The sequence below is a fragment of the Leuresthes tenuis genome, unplaced genomic scaffold (genome assembly GCF_036924035.1).
Source record: "Leuresthes tenuis unplaced genomic scaffold, fLeuTen1.0.hap1 SCAF_9, whole genome shotgun sequence".
Classification (NCBI taxonomy): Eukaryota; Metazoa; Chordata; class Actinopteri; order Atheriniformes; family Atherinopsidae; genus Leuresthes; species Leuresthes tenuis.
In genome coordinates, this window is record NW_027325363.1 from 22,057,734 (window position 1) to 22,073,561 (window position 15,828).

A 15,828-nucleotide genomic window follows, 5' to 3' on the forward strand; every position below is an offset into this window, starting at 1 on the left:
TTGTTGTTCTTAATCATTGTGTTAGGAAACGCTGCAACAAACAGAGCGTCTAGCCAGCGCTGAAAGACGACCTTCTTGAGCTGATGAACCAACACTGTAAAGAGAATATGCAGTGCTCCTTTTTAAGGAACTGTTGTTTGGTCGCTGGATTTCATTCCGTCTCAATTAACTTGTTTCCAAACTTATTTGGCCTGTACATCACATTTAATTGAGCAATGCCGCCACCCCGCTGTTAGGCAGAAAATATAAAAATAATTATGACTGCGTGAAGGGAAAAGGATGTTAATTGTTGGTTCTTTTTTTAATGAAAGGATACGGCGAAGAACATATGAGGGGGGAAATGTCCTATTTCAAGATCACACACTCATCTTTTGCGCGTCTTGCAGGTCATCCAATGCGAAAATTTACAGGCGACCTCTCCGTTTCACTTCGGTTGCTCTGCGTGAAATAGCGACCTTGATGAGGCTATAAACTGCCACGGTCGGGCGACTTTCCTCGGCCTGAATTGCCCCACATCCTTTCTGGGGTCTCTTGGTCGAAGATGAGGGGAGCAACGTGAAGGAAATGAAGTTAGTGAAGTGAGTGGGGTCAACTGAGCAAGAAAAGAAAAGAAAAGAAGAAGAAGAAAAAGGAATCTCGTGTTCCTGTTGGGTTCCTGCGGGAGCTGACACAGCATAGACAGACCGAGGGACAGGGACACATATCTGCGCCCAATCTTAATGATGATTAGAAAAATTAGGTGCATGGGTTTAAAGTCTGCACCAATTCCCATGTTCATCCATTATATTTTTCCTTCTACACAGTCTTCCGGCAATACCACAGATCGACTTCGAGTCACATTTGGTTCGTTTTGCCAACTTCCACTATGAGCAAACATTGCACAATATAATTTTGGAAAGTTAACGTGCAAACAATCACAGTTTCCTTGGAGTGCTTCTCAGTCGCTCTGCTACCACTGCAGCTCAGATATGTGCAGAGCTGTTCAGATGAACCATCAGAGAAACGCTCCAAAAACATATCTGCCGCATTTTGATCGGCACATTTCTTCACCTGAGGACTTTATAAACCCGATTTATGACGCTGTTTCTCTCTCCCTCTCTCTGCTTTCCCCCTTATTTCATGGTTCGGTGGCCTCACACTGCAGGCAAAGGGGAGGTTTTCTCTCGCAGCTCATTGGTCGCGACTTTCCCATCTCGCCGACATTTCCATTCACACACGCGGCGCTCCTTTTCTCCCCTTTTTCTAAATAACTCACTGTCATCATCATCGGAAAAACGCCTTTGCCTGGACGGGACTAATTATTTGAAATTAGACCGGGGGCGATTTGCCAAAAAAAATCGGGGGAAAAAAATAACAAAAAAAGAATAGCCCCATCAGACGAGCGCGACTGCAAAGACAGGTGAGTGGGGAACAACAAAAACTGACCCAGCGAGCTGCAAACGGTGCAGCGTAGGTGTGCATGCAGGGCGATAAATCATCACCACTTGTTTTATGGCTTCTTGGAAAAAAAATTATCTGTTTGCACCTCGATTGATTTGAGAACAAAAATGTAAAAAGAAAGTAGCCTTTTGGAAGGAGTTTGAAATGAAAGCGTGTCCTCCACCTAAATGTTTGTGTTAATGTTTTCAGCTTCACTGCATCGGACTTTTTGTCCAAGTCGAACGTATTTAAGGGCTGAGTTTATTCGGAGTTTTAGAATCGAAAAATCGAATGTGAGTTCCTCACATTTTCAATTTAAGGGGGAGGTAAGAAAGAAAAGTGAACGCGCATTAGCTAAAAAATCAGTTGGCTCTCCTTCATGATGGATAACAGCAAGGTAAGATGCTTAAAATGTAACACTAGAGGGGTCCCGGCCCACGGGGCTGTCTCGGAGGAAGGTTCACGCCGTTATTCACCAGTCCTCCTCTGCATAATTGGCTGCAGATGCGGTATCCTATGCTCCTTTCTACCGGGTAGAAATTGGATGCATTTTGGGAGGGGGTGGGGGGGCTTTATGAGGCGAGCACTGCGTTTGCATGAAGGAGTCGAGAGAGAAAAAAAGAAAAGCAAAGAAAAAAGTGGTCCCCTACAGGTATTTAAACCGTGTGCCACGTCCATATATAACCATCGTTCTGCGGCTAATTTATCACTGAGGAGGAATTACTGGGCTTGCCAAAAAATTGAATATTTCTCTGTAAAAAAGAGAAATCGTGTTGCTTCTCAGCTTCAAGTCATGTGTAGTTTTTGTTGTTGTTGTTTTTGTGTTTGTTTGTTTTTTCCTTGAATTGCCCTGTCAGGTGTTGGCTTAACATCACAAAGAGTCACGCAAGACAGAAAAAAAAAAAATGTGGCCGATCGTACACGCGTATGCATATAATCCTGACAGTTCTCAGCATGCGTGCTACTGAACAGGACAAACATGTCCCCCTGGGATTGACAGGACCTTAATGGTGCGTCCAGAACTGCCAATACGGCCATCCATAAAGGCTCATTTGCTTTATCACGCAGTCTATAGAACAGCCATTTGTGACGCTTCAGCCCCCGTAATAATTGCAGAGAGAAGGAAGGACTAAAAACACCGTCCTCTAAGTGCCCTTTCACCCCAGACTTTGTAAGCTGCACTTATTAAAGCGAAAAGTGTTTCAATATGTGGTAAGCTTTAGGGGAGTGGGGAGGGAGGGGGGGCGATGGGGGTTGGGGTTGGGGCCCTCTTCTTCTGCTTCTTCCCGCTGCACAGCTCCTATTGGGCGACTTGGAGTAATTCATCCATGTTAGAGGCAGGTCACTGGTGTAATTTCCATCTATTGCTGCTGTTAAATGTAGAGAGAGCGGTAATTAAAACCTCCCGTATCTAATACCGCAGACCACTGCCGAAAAAAAAACTGAACAGAAAAAAAAAGAAAAGAACGAGGGGGTTTATGAATGAATCTAAGCATGGGTTTGGGGGGGTGGTGTCGTCTGGGGTTGGTGGTGGTGGTGGGGGGACATTAAGCAAATTGAACTTTCCCTTTATTTTGGTGGAAGTGGTAACCCATGTGAGCGCTACGTGTGAGAACGAACTACTCTGCGTGAGAATGTTTGCAGTCATGGCAAGTGTAACTGGTGCTTTGATGACTAAGACGGTCTCAATAATGACAATAATAATAATATTTTTGTATCATTTTCCCCCACCACTGCTGTCCTCAGGGCCCTTTTGGATACTGAGCACCCCTGGGCCTGTCTGTCAAATAGACATGTTTCAGACTGTCCCAGACACGTCGTCTTACGTCAAGGTAAGACACCACCGTCTCTTGGATCAGGTAATGTTGGAGGGACTTACTGAGGCCTTTTCCTCTATTCCTTTATTGATATTCAGGCTGTGATATGATTTTTCCAGAGTGTAACATGCAGGAGGCCATCTTCTCCCTCCCGTCTGAGACAGACTGATCAAACACTGTGTCTGCAGGGCTTTTTGCGCCCCTGTAAAGTTACAGTTTCAAACTAGGTGTATGTTTTAAATATGTAGTGCGGTTACTTCGCTGAGTTATTGCCTTTGACTTGACAATGCTTACATGTTTACACCTTACAGCTGCTGTTGCCACGCGGCTCTCTTGTGGTCTATGAAATGCCAAGATCGATTTGCAGTTTTTATCATTGGAAAAAAAAAAAAAAGAAAAGGTCTCTTATGCCTCATTATCATGTCTGACGTCATGAATCTTACTGTCTTCCCCGCCACGGTCCCGAGAATGTAAATAAAGCAAACAGTGCACATCTGGTTTTCACATAAAACCTGCATCGCGTCACATGTGGCGCAGCGGGAATACCTGCAACAGCTCCACGTCTGAGGGACTGAAGCCATCACATGTTCCTTTTTTATACTCTACAGATAGGCTTTATGAATATATAATGTCAGTGAATGCGTGTGATGTTGGCTCGCATTCATCTTAATATATAGATATATATATATATATATATATATGTTATTTAAAGATATCTGACAGCTCGGATTCTGCCTCATCAAAATGAGCCATTGTGCAGATTCGAGTCACGGCAATATCTTCATAATCAAGGTGTTTTTCCAAGGGCGACTTGCTAATGTTTTGAAGACTTATTCCCCCTTTGAATAAGGGCTCCTTTCATGCAGCCACAGCGTTTGTGCCACCGCTGAGAGACTTCGAGTTTCAGGGCTCCGAACAATTCCTGATTTGTTGTGAGAGAGTTGAATAGCAGGGAATGTTTGAGGAGAAAATACGAGCTTAAATGACTCTTTCTGTCTGCTTTTTAAAATAAAAATAAAAATAGAATAAAAAGACTGAGGTCCAGTGAGAGAGAAAAATGTGAGCTCTGGAGTTAAGTTTCCACATTTAGAGTGTTTCCATCTAATTGCATTTTATGATAAATTTTATTTATTATTTGCTGTGGAACTGCAACCGATATTATTCATATTTATTAACCCCCCCCCCCCCCTCTCTCTACTAAGGGTTCTGGGATTGCGTGTATTTCTTTGGCTCGCACTGACAGGCTCAGTCACATTCAGAGAGATGTTTGGTCGGCATGTGGCACGTCTCGATTCAAAATTCAAAAGAAATATTCCTCGTTCAAGCGAGTCCACGGGCTCAACATTTGGTTTTGTTTGGTTAAGGCCAGGCGAGACTGGAACTCTCCAATAAAAATAAATCTCAAATTAATTATGGCCTAGAGCGAGGGGCCAGACAGTTCGTGCTTATATGTGCTGCAGACTCCACTTTTTGCCCTCAGTATTTTGACTCGGGCTGTCTTATAGCCCGAGAGGAGGAATGATCTGAATACAAGTCTGCAGTTTAATAAACAGCAACGTTAGCAGGCTCACGTGGACTGGGGCAGTTTTTATTTCTTTCCGTTTGAATAACACTCTGCAAAAACTTTTCTCACAACACTCAGTAGTACACAAACATGTATATTTTCCCACTTTAAGAAGTGACTAAATGAGGTTTCCATGTGGGTGCCTTTGTCAGAGAGGGAGCAGCTTATCATCAAAAAATGGAACACCTTGCACATTTAAACGCTACCATGTAAAAATGGGACTTTATAATTATTTGGCTGTGACAGTTTCACACTTGTTATAAAAAAAAATGCAGAAGTGTTTTCTTCCAACGTATAAAGCCCTCGACATTCACCTTATTCATGTACACCCAACACGCCTAAACCTCCCGATAACCACGCAGACTTTCACATACGCTATAGAAGAAAGGATGGGCCCAAACAATTGAAAAGCTGCTGAACATAAACTTAGCAAAGTGTCCGCCCACCTCTGGCTCGTTGCCCCAGCGGAGAGACAGAGGAGCTACTGGCTCGCGGTGTAAGAAGAAATGTCTGGCTGTCTAGTTCCAGCGTCAAGCCAGATGTTCTGTGGTTCACTGTGTAAACCAACTTGCATCTGTTTACTGGCCTTCCAAAATGTTTGTTACCACTGTATTCATTATGATACCCCCCCACCCCACCCCTCATCTTCTTGAAAAGCTGGGTGTCGATGGCAGGTATTTTAGTAAAGAGGAGGGGAGGTGTCCTGTAGCAATGTGAGCTTAGTAGGATTTGGTTAGACTATCAAAAAGTAAATATGCTTGATCATTCCATCAACATACACGATAATTTGATCATCTCCAAAATGTGGCCTTAAGGTTTTCATGAAAGGTCAAAAGCATTGGCAACCGTTCACATAAATCCAAAGAATCTCACCATGACATCTTTTTTTGTTTTGTTTGTTTGTTTTTTCAGAAATGCGTATATGTTACTGATATTACACCCCATTTTGAATTGAAAACGCAAAAAAAAAAAAAAAAGAATAGATGAATAAATTTAAAAGATCTGTAGGCTGGAATGTAAAGAAAAACAAAAAAAGAAGCCAAGTTGGTCACTGAAGAGTTAAACAAGGTGTCTCCCTTAATTACACGAGCCTGAACTGGCCTCAGGCAGGAGAAGCCTTGACCCTTAGCAGGATCCAGATGTGGTGGTCCCAAGGGTGGGGGCCCACTGCTCCACCAGACCCCCATGTCGAGAGCAGACAGGCCGGCCCTGCTGTCAGTCGTTGCGGCGGCGCAGGCTCTGTATGGCCACTGAGAGGCCTCTTTCCCCAAGGCACAACCCCAACGCTGCAAAAAAAAGCTCATTGTCCTTATCATCAACTACACGTATTTGGAAATGCATTCACTTTTTTAAAAAGACGACAGCCTGTGCTTCTCTTGGCTCTGGTGAAATGAGTAATATTTTCTAAGGTATACTCAAACCAAAAAAGCAACAAAAAAAAAGATATGATAAATCGGAGGCTTTCAGGATCTCCTGATCTAAATGATTACTTAGATAGATGTGTTGGCTAGTTAATTTGTCTGGAGAGATGCTGAATGTAAGAATTTTTGGGGGGGGGGGGGGACTTTTCTTGCAGTGTTTTTGGTCTGGTCACATTCAGATCTGGCCCCATGTCCGGCATCTGCACTGAAATTGTGCTTGAATTGATGAGAGTAATTTCATAGGAGCAGACAGGGAGAGAGAGAGAGGGGGGGGGGGGGGGGGTAACTTTGTGGGGGTGGGGATTAAGAGATTTCTTTTCGAGGTTCAAGCGAGTGAAGGGAGGGCACTGACACTGCAATTAAATAATAATGATAATAAATATAATAATAACAATAATAGTCTTCTTTGGTGTGTTTTTGTTGATTCAGCCCGAATTCCATCTATTTTGTCTGTTGCTGGGCAGCAGACGCACACATGTAGCGCAGACTCTCAGATTATATTGCGGTTAAGAGCTGAATACTTGTATTTTATTGATGGCGTCTCAGGAAAACTTCACAAACGCTTCATAATGAGTTGTAACAACAACAAAAAAAAGAAAGAAAGAAAGAAAGAAAGAAAGAAAGAAAGAAAGAAAGAAAGAAAGAAAGAAAGAAAGAAAGAAAGAAAGAAAGAAAGAAAGAATAAAAGACGACACCGCACCATAGGTGTTCAGGTTTCTCCTCTGTTTTGATGTTGAGCTCCATCAACGGTGCGTTTGAGTGACACATCTGTCCACATGCAAAGATGAAAAGTATAGCGTTCACAGTGAAATATAGAACAAAACTGCGAATACTCTGATTTACAGAGGGATGGAGGCATGGTCAGATGCAAGACTGGAGCGTGGGCGTGAGTCGAAAGCGCTCTAAAAGATTAAATCACATAAGTTAGTGTGCCCCGCGACAGTAAACTTCATCCCAGAGAACCTCTGTTAAATGTGTGCGAACATAATTCAGAAGTCGGACAAAATAGTAAACCCTTCCACACCATCTGTGACGTTGCTGCGAAAGAATACACACAAAACACACAACAGTACCCGGCAGCAGCCACACAGCAAAGGCTGTGCACAACGCAGTCAGCCATCCTGTAAATATTTCCGAGCAGAAAAACATAGTGGAGCGAACACTCAATTGTTTTCCCTGCTTATCTCTCCGGGACAGTATCCTGCTTTTTTTTTCTCTTTTTTTTTTTTTTGAAGGCAGGGCTTTCGGTGACACACAGCTTCCTTCTCAACCTTCTCAACAGTGGTGACTTCACTTCCCAAATTTAGAGGAAAGAAAAAACTCAATCCGGTAAAAGTGTCTCTTTCTCTCCGCCGCATACCGGGGACTGGAATTAATTCAGGAGCGTGTCATGTTTGGAATATTGTCAGGGTCCGCTGAAAATTGCGCAAAATGGACGGAACTATTAAGGTAAGGGTGGAGAGCGGGGTGTATGACTTTGTGGGAGACAGCTTTGTCGGAGTTGCGCCTCCTTTTTTTAAGCAATGGGTTGAAATGCTCCTCTGTGTCGGTCTGAGAACTGGGACCTCCAATCTGACGACGATGAGTGGCTTTTTTCTCTCGGTCTAAAAGCGGTAGCCAGATTTCCCTCCTTTTCTCTTTTCTTTGAAAGCACTTCTCTCCTTTTTTTAAAAAAAAACTGTCTGGTTGAGAGGAGACGCTGCGTGGATTCAAGGCGAAATCAGAGTCACGTTGTGGATTTTGGGGACCAAGCGCACGATTACGCACGTCTGGAAAGGCACGAATGAGTTATTGATTCTCCGACATAAAACTGTTCAGACTCTACTTTCTTATAGATGTAAGTAATCCGTGAGTCCAACGGCTTTGGTTTTGTGTGGGCAGCGGGAATTGAGCAATAGCCATTACTGGATGTACGGCTGGATACGATGTGTCGAGCTGCGCAACAGCGGTGTGGCACATCGCCCGGCTCAGTCCGAGGATCGTGTCGTGGGTCAAGAAACTGCTGTGTTTTTTTAAAGAACTCACCATTTTCTGTATGTTTTTGTTGATTGTTGTAACTGGCGTGCCTCCGCTGCCGCACAGAGAGTTTAGTCAAACTCGAAGGAAAGCTGTCATTTGGTAACTCCGTGCGGCAACTGCACAGTTTGCAACACTTTCAACCGCAAAGCTTCACAATGATACACTGGCTTGCTCCTTATATAGTTACACAGCTATTTTGAAATGGCACGCTGGTAGTGGCTGAGCCCTGGTCTGCATTAACATCGGCTACTGGCTCCCGACTCTCGAATTCCAGATGCATTATGGCTGAGGCTGCAGCAGCCACCAGATGTTGAATGGCAAGTCCCCGTTGCTTCCCCCCGCGATGTGTTCAGCCTGTGTCCTCCAGTTAACAAGTGTAAGCTCAGGAGTGTGCAGTGGCTGTATTTTCTCTTATTGTTGCTGAGAGGCTAAGCGACTTGTTTTCTTTTGGAAATTTAAAGCAGCTCGTTTGCGGCAGCAGGGTGTGGTGTGAGCTTTTTTGGAAGAGTGTAAACGTTGGCCAGACAGAAATGCCAGGCAACGAACAACCATGGTCACTCGAATCCCGTCATTCACCTCTCACAGGATCGCTTTGTTATGCGCTGAGAGGACGGGGTGAATGCCATGCTACAGGAGGATGTGACTTTCTCAACTTGGATTTCTGTAACAAAGCGAGAAGTTGTGACAGTTAATGTTATCATAATTGAATCCCTGGGTATAAATGACTGGCTGCGAGCTGCATTCATGCTCGCTAAAAGAAAGGAAGGACTCTCTAGCCATGAGAGCTTCCTGCTCTACACAATCTTTTCCTGACAGGTTTCCTCTTCCTCCTTAAACAAAGGACAGGAATGCCCCCCTCCACCCCTCGCTCCCTACCACCCTCCATTACCCCATGGGTGGCTCCAGCCTCCTCCTAGAGTGACTGTGTGTGTGTGTGAACGCCAAACAGATACATGTGTCGTCTGGATGTGGAGCTTTTGCTTGTATCCAGTCTTCTCCAGACGCGTCGTGACGCACTTGAGGAGATTGACTTGGCTGATGTAAACAGAGCAGAGGTGGCTCCCAGCAGGTGTCACACTCACACAATGCTTATAATGGCTTCCCAGGAGCGCTGATATACCAGCTGTTTTTTTCCCCATTTGTCAGGAGCAGAGCAGAAAGAGACACAGCAAATATAGAATATGGATTTGATTAATGTTTTGGTAAGAATAATACGTTAGATATGATATGATATGATATCCAAAGCATCACAGATATGAGGAATCATCTTCTGACTGTGTGAGACAGACAGAAAACTTACTGTAACTGCCTGTAGCGCTCAGTGGTGTATACGTTTGTGTGTTCCTTGAAGATACTGGAAAGAAAACAGCAAAATGGCACTGCTCTGTCAGCCATTCAGTCTCCCCACTGTGAAGTGGTGAGTTCCGTTTTTTTTTTTTTTTTAAAAAGAAAGAAAGAAAGAATTACTGCAATCTTGATAGGCACACACCACTTGCCAATCATGGCCCCAGTTGCAGAGGCTGATATGTCAGTGTAAATATAGTTTGCAACAGTCATAATAGTTCACAAAGCCCTTATCAGGCAGTAATGAGACATTCCCTCACTCTTTTACACTTTATCATCGACAGACTAGCTGTTGTGCTCTGCTCAGATAGCACTCTTGCTGCCAGTGCTCAGACTATGATGGATCCTCTGATGAAATCACTGGAAAAAGCTAATTCTGGCAGTTCTCTGGAGAAGTTCAGCTTTTATTTTTTATTTCTACCATTAACCTGAAGAATGGCAGTACTAAAAACTTTTGTTTGATTTCTATTTGTTATGAAACCAAAACGTTATGAAAAAGAATTATATCATCCACACTTTTAGTAGTTTCCAGCACTGAGTAATTTATTTATCTATACTATCTATACTAAAGTACCGTGGTTATGTTTGAGTTTATTGCGAAAAAAAGCAGCAACAACTGATAAATAAGACACCCAGACTGTATTCAGTAAAGGTATTTTTGGAGCATCTTGATATTCTATCCACTGTCACAGTGACGCTGGTGAACAGTCAGCTGCGTGTGTTTTTCAGTGTGTGTGTGTGTGTGTGTGATTGTTTACATCAGATGCAAATTCTTGTAAATATCCAGAGGTCCCCATGGAACATTTGTCTTTCAAACGGAGAACAGTGAAAACTTTTCATTTGCACAACATCTTTGAGAGGAAAAGTGTTGAAGTCTTTAGATCATGAGGATTTCATTTATATGTGTCGATATATAGATATTTAATATATAGATACATGGCGACATCTTAGAGAATGCAACGGCGACATGTTGGAAATATTGATCAATGAATAACAAGTAGCATTTTCCCTCTGAAGCAGATATACAGCATGCTGGAATGAAATAAATCAGTCCTCTGGGATTAGACACGTCTCAGTCTAAGCTGTGCCATCAGATCCTATCAGATCCAGATGTATATCAGAACTGAGTCTAATCCTCAGAAGCCTGCACTGCTAATATTTCCCTTCATAATTTGGCTTCTTGTTTTGTTTTCGTCTTTTTTCAAACTACTCTTTTGTTTTAATGTTTTGAACAATGATAAATGGAGCAGTTAAGACAAAAGCTCACACACTGAGTCATTATTAAGCAGTATACAGTGTGTGGCAGCTAAAAGGCCATGATGGGCACAGATCTGGGCCGTATGTTCCAATCTAACCCGTCAAGTGCAATCAAGACCTTGCAATAGGAGCATGTCAAAACCACACAATATCTTGGCCAGCTCTGTGAGTTTCTGCGTTTGTTTTCTTTAATAAACTTACATTGCTCCAGCTGAGCCACAGCAGAAAGGTCAGTGTAGCTGTGACCCCCCCTGCTTCTGTTGAGTCTTCATCTGTGGAGGGAAGCCCAACAGTCAGACAAGGCAGGCACTCCAGGGCCGAAGTGAGGGTTTTGGGGGTCCAGAGAAAATATGACAATAGGCTACTGATCATAAGAGGATATAATTACACCGAAAGAATTACGGAAGATTGCAATGTTGTATTACATAAGAATTGCAAGCCCTTTTTGTTGTTGTTGTTATAGTTGAAATTGCCTGGTAATGACTGGCTACCATATGCATTAGATTATATTGTGAGTAAACCAAAACGCCTGTTGCATCTTATCTTCTGACCCCTCTGTGGGCATGATTGAAGTCCTCCTAACATCAACAGGAAGCTACAGTTGCTGCACAGGCTGTGTACACAAACTACTGAGGATGCCAGACTGTGATATGACCCATAACTGTACATAATTGTTGTAAACAAAAATACACAAGAGATTTCAAATTTGACATCACAAGTTTTTGGGTAGTGTCAAATCAGAGACTTGAGTTGTATTCGCTTGCGTTTGTGAGGGTTAGATTACGACATAGATACTGGTTGATATCTGGTTGCGCACACCTTTAAAGCTGACCATTTGGAGAGCTAATAGAGGTGTTGGTCTGCATCTTTTCAGGCTCAACATAGCGGTTCTCAAACTAAATTTCCAGCAAAATGTAGATAAGCTTATTTCCTTAAGTCTTAAATGATCATTATAAGATGTATTCTGATTTTGTTGTTGTGGTATGGCATTTAAAAAAATTGCTCACACTTTAATAGTGGATTGAGAAAGACATACCAAGTATTTGTTCCCTTCTCCTCCAGGAGGCGCTATCAGTGGTGAGTGAAGACCAGTCCTTATTTGAGCCACCATACGCTGCTGCTGCCCCTCTCCCCAAAACAGACATGACTGCATCTGGCACACAGGACTACGGCCAAACCCACAAAATCAACCCCTTACCCCCACAGCAGGAGTGGATCAACCAGCCTGTGCGGGTCAATGTCAAGAGGGAATATGAGCACATGAACGGATCCAGGTACAAGGCAACAACCACTCTCTGTGTCTTATATCAATTCTGTTCTTTCTTTTTTTTTATCAATCTTAGTTATACACATTAGAGAGCCACTGCTGTTGTCGTTTGTCATTCAGCAGGTCATTTCTTTGTTGCTACTAACCAGCACTTTTGCTTCTAATCTTTGATGTACTTGGCAAGGAAAGCGTAGGGCTTAAATATCTGATGCCAAAGTCAATTGCTAGACGGAAAACTCAACAACACCCAATTTATCTTCCGATAATGTTTTTACGACTACGGTACGTGTGTATGTGAATGCGTGTGTGAATGTGTTTGTGCAGCAGGGAGTCTCCCGTGGACTGCAGTGTCGGCAAATGTAATAAGCTGGTGGGGGGCAATGACACGTCTCAGATGACCTATGGAAACTACATGGATGAGAAGAGCGCTCCTCCACCCAACATGACCACCAATGAGCGGAGAGTCATCGTACCTGCAGGTAGGAACATTCAGTGCACTTTTACACCACAATGTGGCATATCGACATTGGTCAAGGGAGCAATGTGTAACTACTTCACAATAAAGACACACATATGATCAAATGGCTACACTTTCTGGGCAGAAAATTGTTCTGTACCGACATCAGCCTATCAAAATTTGACCATGCCTACGTTTTGTGAAGAGGGAAACTGTCAAGCGTGCTTGCAAACTGCACCTCAAGTGTCCTCTGCAAACTGTAACATGGTTACAGTTTTCATTTGGTGAAACAGATGTGACTCTGCACAACTATTCAAAGTTAACGCAACTAAATAAACGTTTGGTAAAACTACATCGCACAACAATTAGATGTTAAAAATCTTTTATGAAGAGGTTGAAGGGTGTGGGGGGGCTGGTGCTACATTGTAGATTGTCAAGTAGCGGTTGTATTGATAAACCAGCACTGACCACAAAGTTCCTTAACAGTTCTTTCCTTCTAATTTTAGTGTATATTTCAATTGCCAAAAAGGGAAACGTAAAAACACAAAAAACAATGACTGAAAAGCAGCATTTCTTTGCCCTTTGATTGATATTATCATAATGTTGTTATCGTGAATGCTTTTGAATGTTAAAAGCATGTATTGTGTCAGCCTGACTGTAATGCAAATAAACCAAGATGGAGTCCCAATATTGCTCAAAAACTTTTCCTTTTTCTACTTCCCTGTCAGTCTTGACATCTTAGAGTTAGACATGAGAGCACCTTACTTCTGTTTTGCACTGGCTCCAAGTATGTTTTAGAACTTTTTTTTATTTTTTACGATTCCACTACTGATTTTTTTAAGCCCATCGTGACCTTTTACCTTCTTATTTATCTCACCCTCTAATAAAATATGAGCCTCTTTGTAGACTAAAATCCTCTGGGAGAGACGTTTTACAAGCTCCAGAGGACACGGTTTAATTCTAGAGGAAACAAATGCCTTCCGTAACGAGCAACCAGCTCGGTTTAGATTTCAGCTATCGCAAACTTACAGGTTTGCATTACTCCACCTGAGCGCTTCACGGTATAAAAGAACAGGCACTGAAAACGGTCACCTTCACACAACATTCTGGACCTTCATCATGACACTGCCACATTTTGCACATGTGGACAAACTTACCCATTTACAAGTTTTCTTGTGTGACTTGGTTGTCACATAACAATAACAATCTTCATTATATATTTAGAAATTTGTCTTTTTGTTGACTACATTCACATTCACTCAGAGTCATTCCCCTGTTTGGTATAATTTTAACAATGCTGTAAAGGTTTTTTTTTTCGAGTTTAGCAGTTACTTTGCTGGTTAATGGGCTAAAGCCTTATTCTGTTGTGTTTTATGTCAGCCATGGGAGCACGCTTTAACAGACGCAGGTAGAGATCTCTGATTGTCTGCCAAACCTATTTAATTCATTGCTTCATTGCAGTATTTTTCTGCAGAAGAAATAATACCGTTCAGGGAGTAACAAGTGCTGTTTCAGGGTTAAAGCCTGAAAAGTCATCTCAACATGCAGGTCGATTACGCTGGTACTCATAAGCAAGCAAGCTAAAGAGAAAGACCGTATTTTCCCAATAATGAGCGCATGTAATTCATTTAATTAGAACTGAATGGAACCATGGTGACTTTTCCATTTTAAAGGATTTTTAAATGTTACCCCTAAACTGATGCAATGCCCACTCATCTGCTAGCCTTATAGCGGCTTTTCTAGATGCCTGTCCTTAACGACAAGTGGTAAGATTTGGGTTTGGTTCTCCCAAATTTGCAGTGCAGAGCTTGGCAGAGCAACATTTGGCAAGACTGTGTGTGTTTTTCTCAGCTGACTTTACGGCCATATTGGACAAAGAAAAACAAAAACAAAATTCCAGCAATTTCTCAGGAGGGGAGTTTGAATTGTATGTTAATTAATAATGTAACTACAAATGAATATGATGCATTCCCCACAGGTCAAATCTGCCCAGATGTTTGAAAAAAAATCTCAAACTTAATTATTATTCTGACTATCTGAGACCTACTAAATTTAACTTTCAATCTGCTCATTTCTCCGCCTCCCTTCACTGAACGTGAAGTGTGAGACTTTCCCAGCTGTCTTCCCTGAGTGTCCATAACCGGGCATTTTGCAGTCAATAAACTTCCCCTCTCTTCTTCTGTCTTCCTGCAGACCCATCACTGTGGTCCCAGGACCACGTGCGTCAGTGGCTAGAGTGGGCCATCAAGGAGTACGGGCTGTTAGAGATTGACACAGCAATGTTTCAAAACACAGATGGCAAGGAGCTCTGCAAGATGAGCAAAGACGACTTCCTCCGACTCACCACCATGTATAACGCAGAAGTGCTCCTCTCTCATCTCAATTACCTCAGGGAAAGTAAGTCCACTTTGTGCAAACTAAGGCGTGGGGGGGGCATCAAATGGAGCAATGCTAATCAGTTAACAGATGCTTATACAGGAACAATTTTGCTCGATGATTGATAAAGAAGAGAGCAGAAAAGTAGAGAAAATTGACTGAAATGCAGCAAAAGGAGAAAAGCTATCTTACTCAAGTCTTACTGCTGTGTCCTTTCAAAAGTGACCCCATAGGTCATTTACATATGCCGACAATAACGAACTACTGTTAAATACATTCAAAGAATACACAACCACTAGTGGTCATGAGAGCAGCTGCATTTGAAGTATGGAAATGGCGCCCTGTTGCTGTTCGAACAAAACACAGAGGTGGAAAAACAGTTGTCATATATAGCTGTTGAACTGGTACTATGGTTGACAGCACCCTGCTCTCCCGCTCTTCCCTCCTTTTTTGTGGCTCGTTAAAAGAAAATCTTCAAAATAAAATTGCTCCAACATGTGAATACTCATAGGAGTTGTATTCTTGCCACCATTTGGGGACTTAGCATACACAATGCTGTGATGGGTTGTATTTAACCTATTTGGTGGTTTGGATTGGAGTACTTGTTGGTGCATTTGGCTGTTTTTGCGCTGGCATCTCTTTTTTTGGCATCTGCCAGAAAATGGAAGTCAAAATCAACTTAAGGCACTGGCCTCTTTTCATACATATGTTTTCTCTTCTTTTGCAGAAGAAGTGAGCGTGAAATAGGCCTTGTTTGCCAAGCCTGAGAAAACAACATCACACTTCTTCTTTTGTCAAAACACCATATTCATGTTACCGACAATAAACAATGAAACTGCTTTTACTGGAACTCATGTCTTGATAATGGGTAACCGTCTTAAGCAGAG

General features: G+C 42.5%; 1 protein-coding gene across 6 annotated transcripts in view; it reads left to right on the forward strand.

Annotated features, from left to right (window-relative positions):
• Window positions 1–1,177: 1,177 nt before the first annotated feature.
• fli1 (Fli-1 proto-oncogene, ETS transcription factor) overlaps window positions 1,178–15,828 on the forward strand; it is a 34,775-nt gene continuing 20,124 nt past the window's right edge. Inside the window, exons 1-5 of one of the 6 annotated variants that reach the window (XM_072392838.1) lie at window positions 1,178–1,399; window positions 3,166–3,251; window positions 11,904–12,115; window positions 12,436–12,587; window positions 14,759–14,962. In XM_072392838.1, coding sequence (XP_072248939.1) covers window positions 3,213–3,251; window positions 11,904–12,115; window positions 12,436–12,587; window positions 14,759–14,962 — 607 coding nt within the window. In that variant the 5' untranslated portion in view covers window positions 1,178–1,399; window positions 3,166–3,212. Of the gene's footprint in view, window positions 1,400–3,165; window positions 3,252–7,493; window positions 7,671–7,876; window positions 8,059–11,903; window positions 12,116–12,432; window positions 12,588–14,758; window positions 14,963–15,828 lie in introns of those variants that run through there. The other 5 variants (XM_072392841.1, XM_072392837.1, XM_072392840.1 and 2 more) reach the window with 5 other exon arrangements.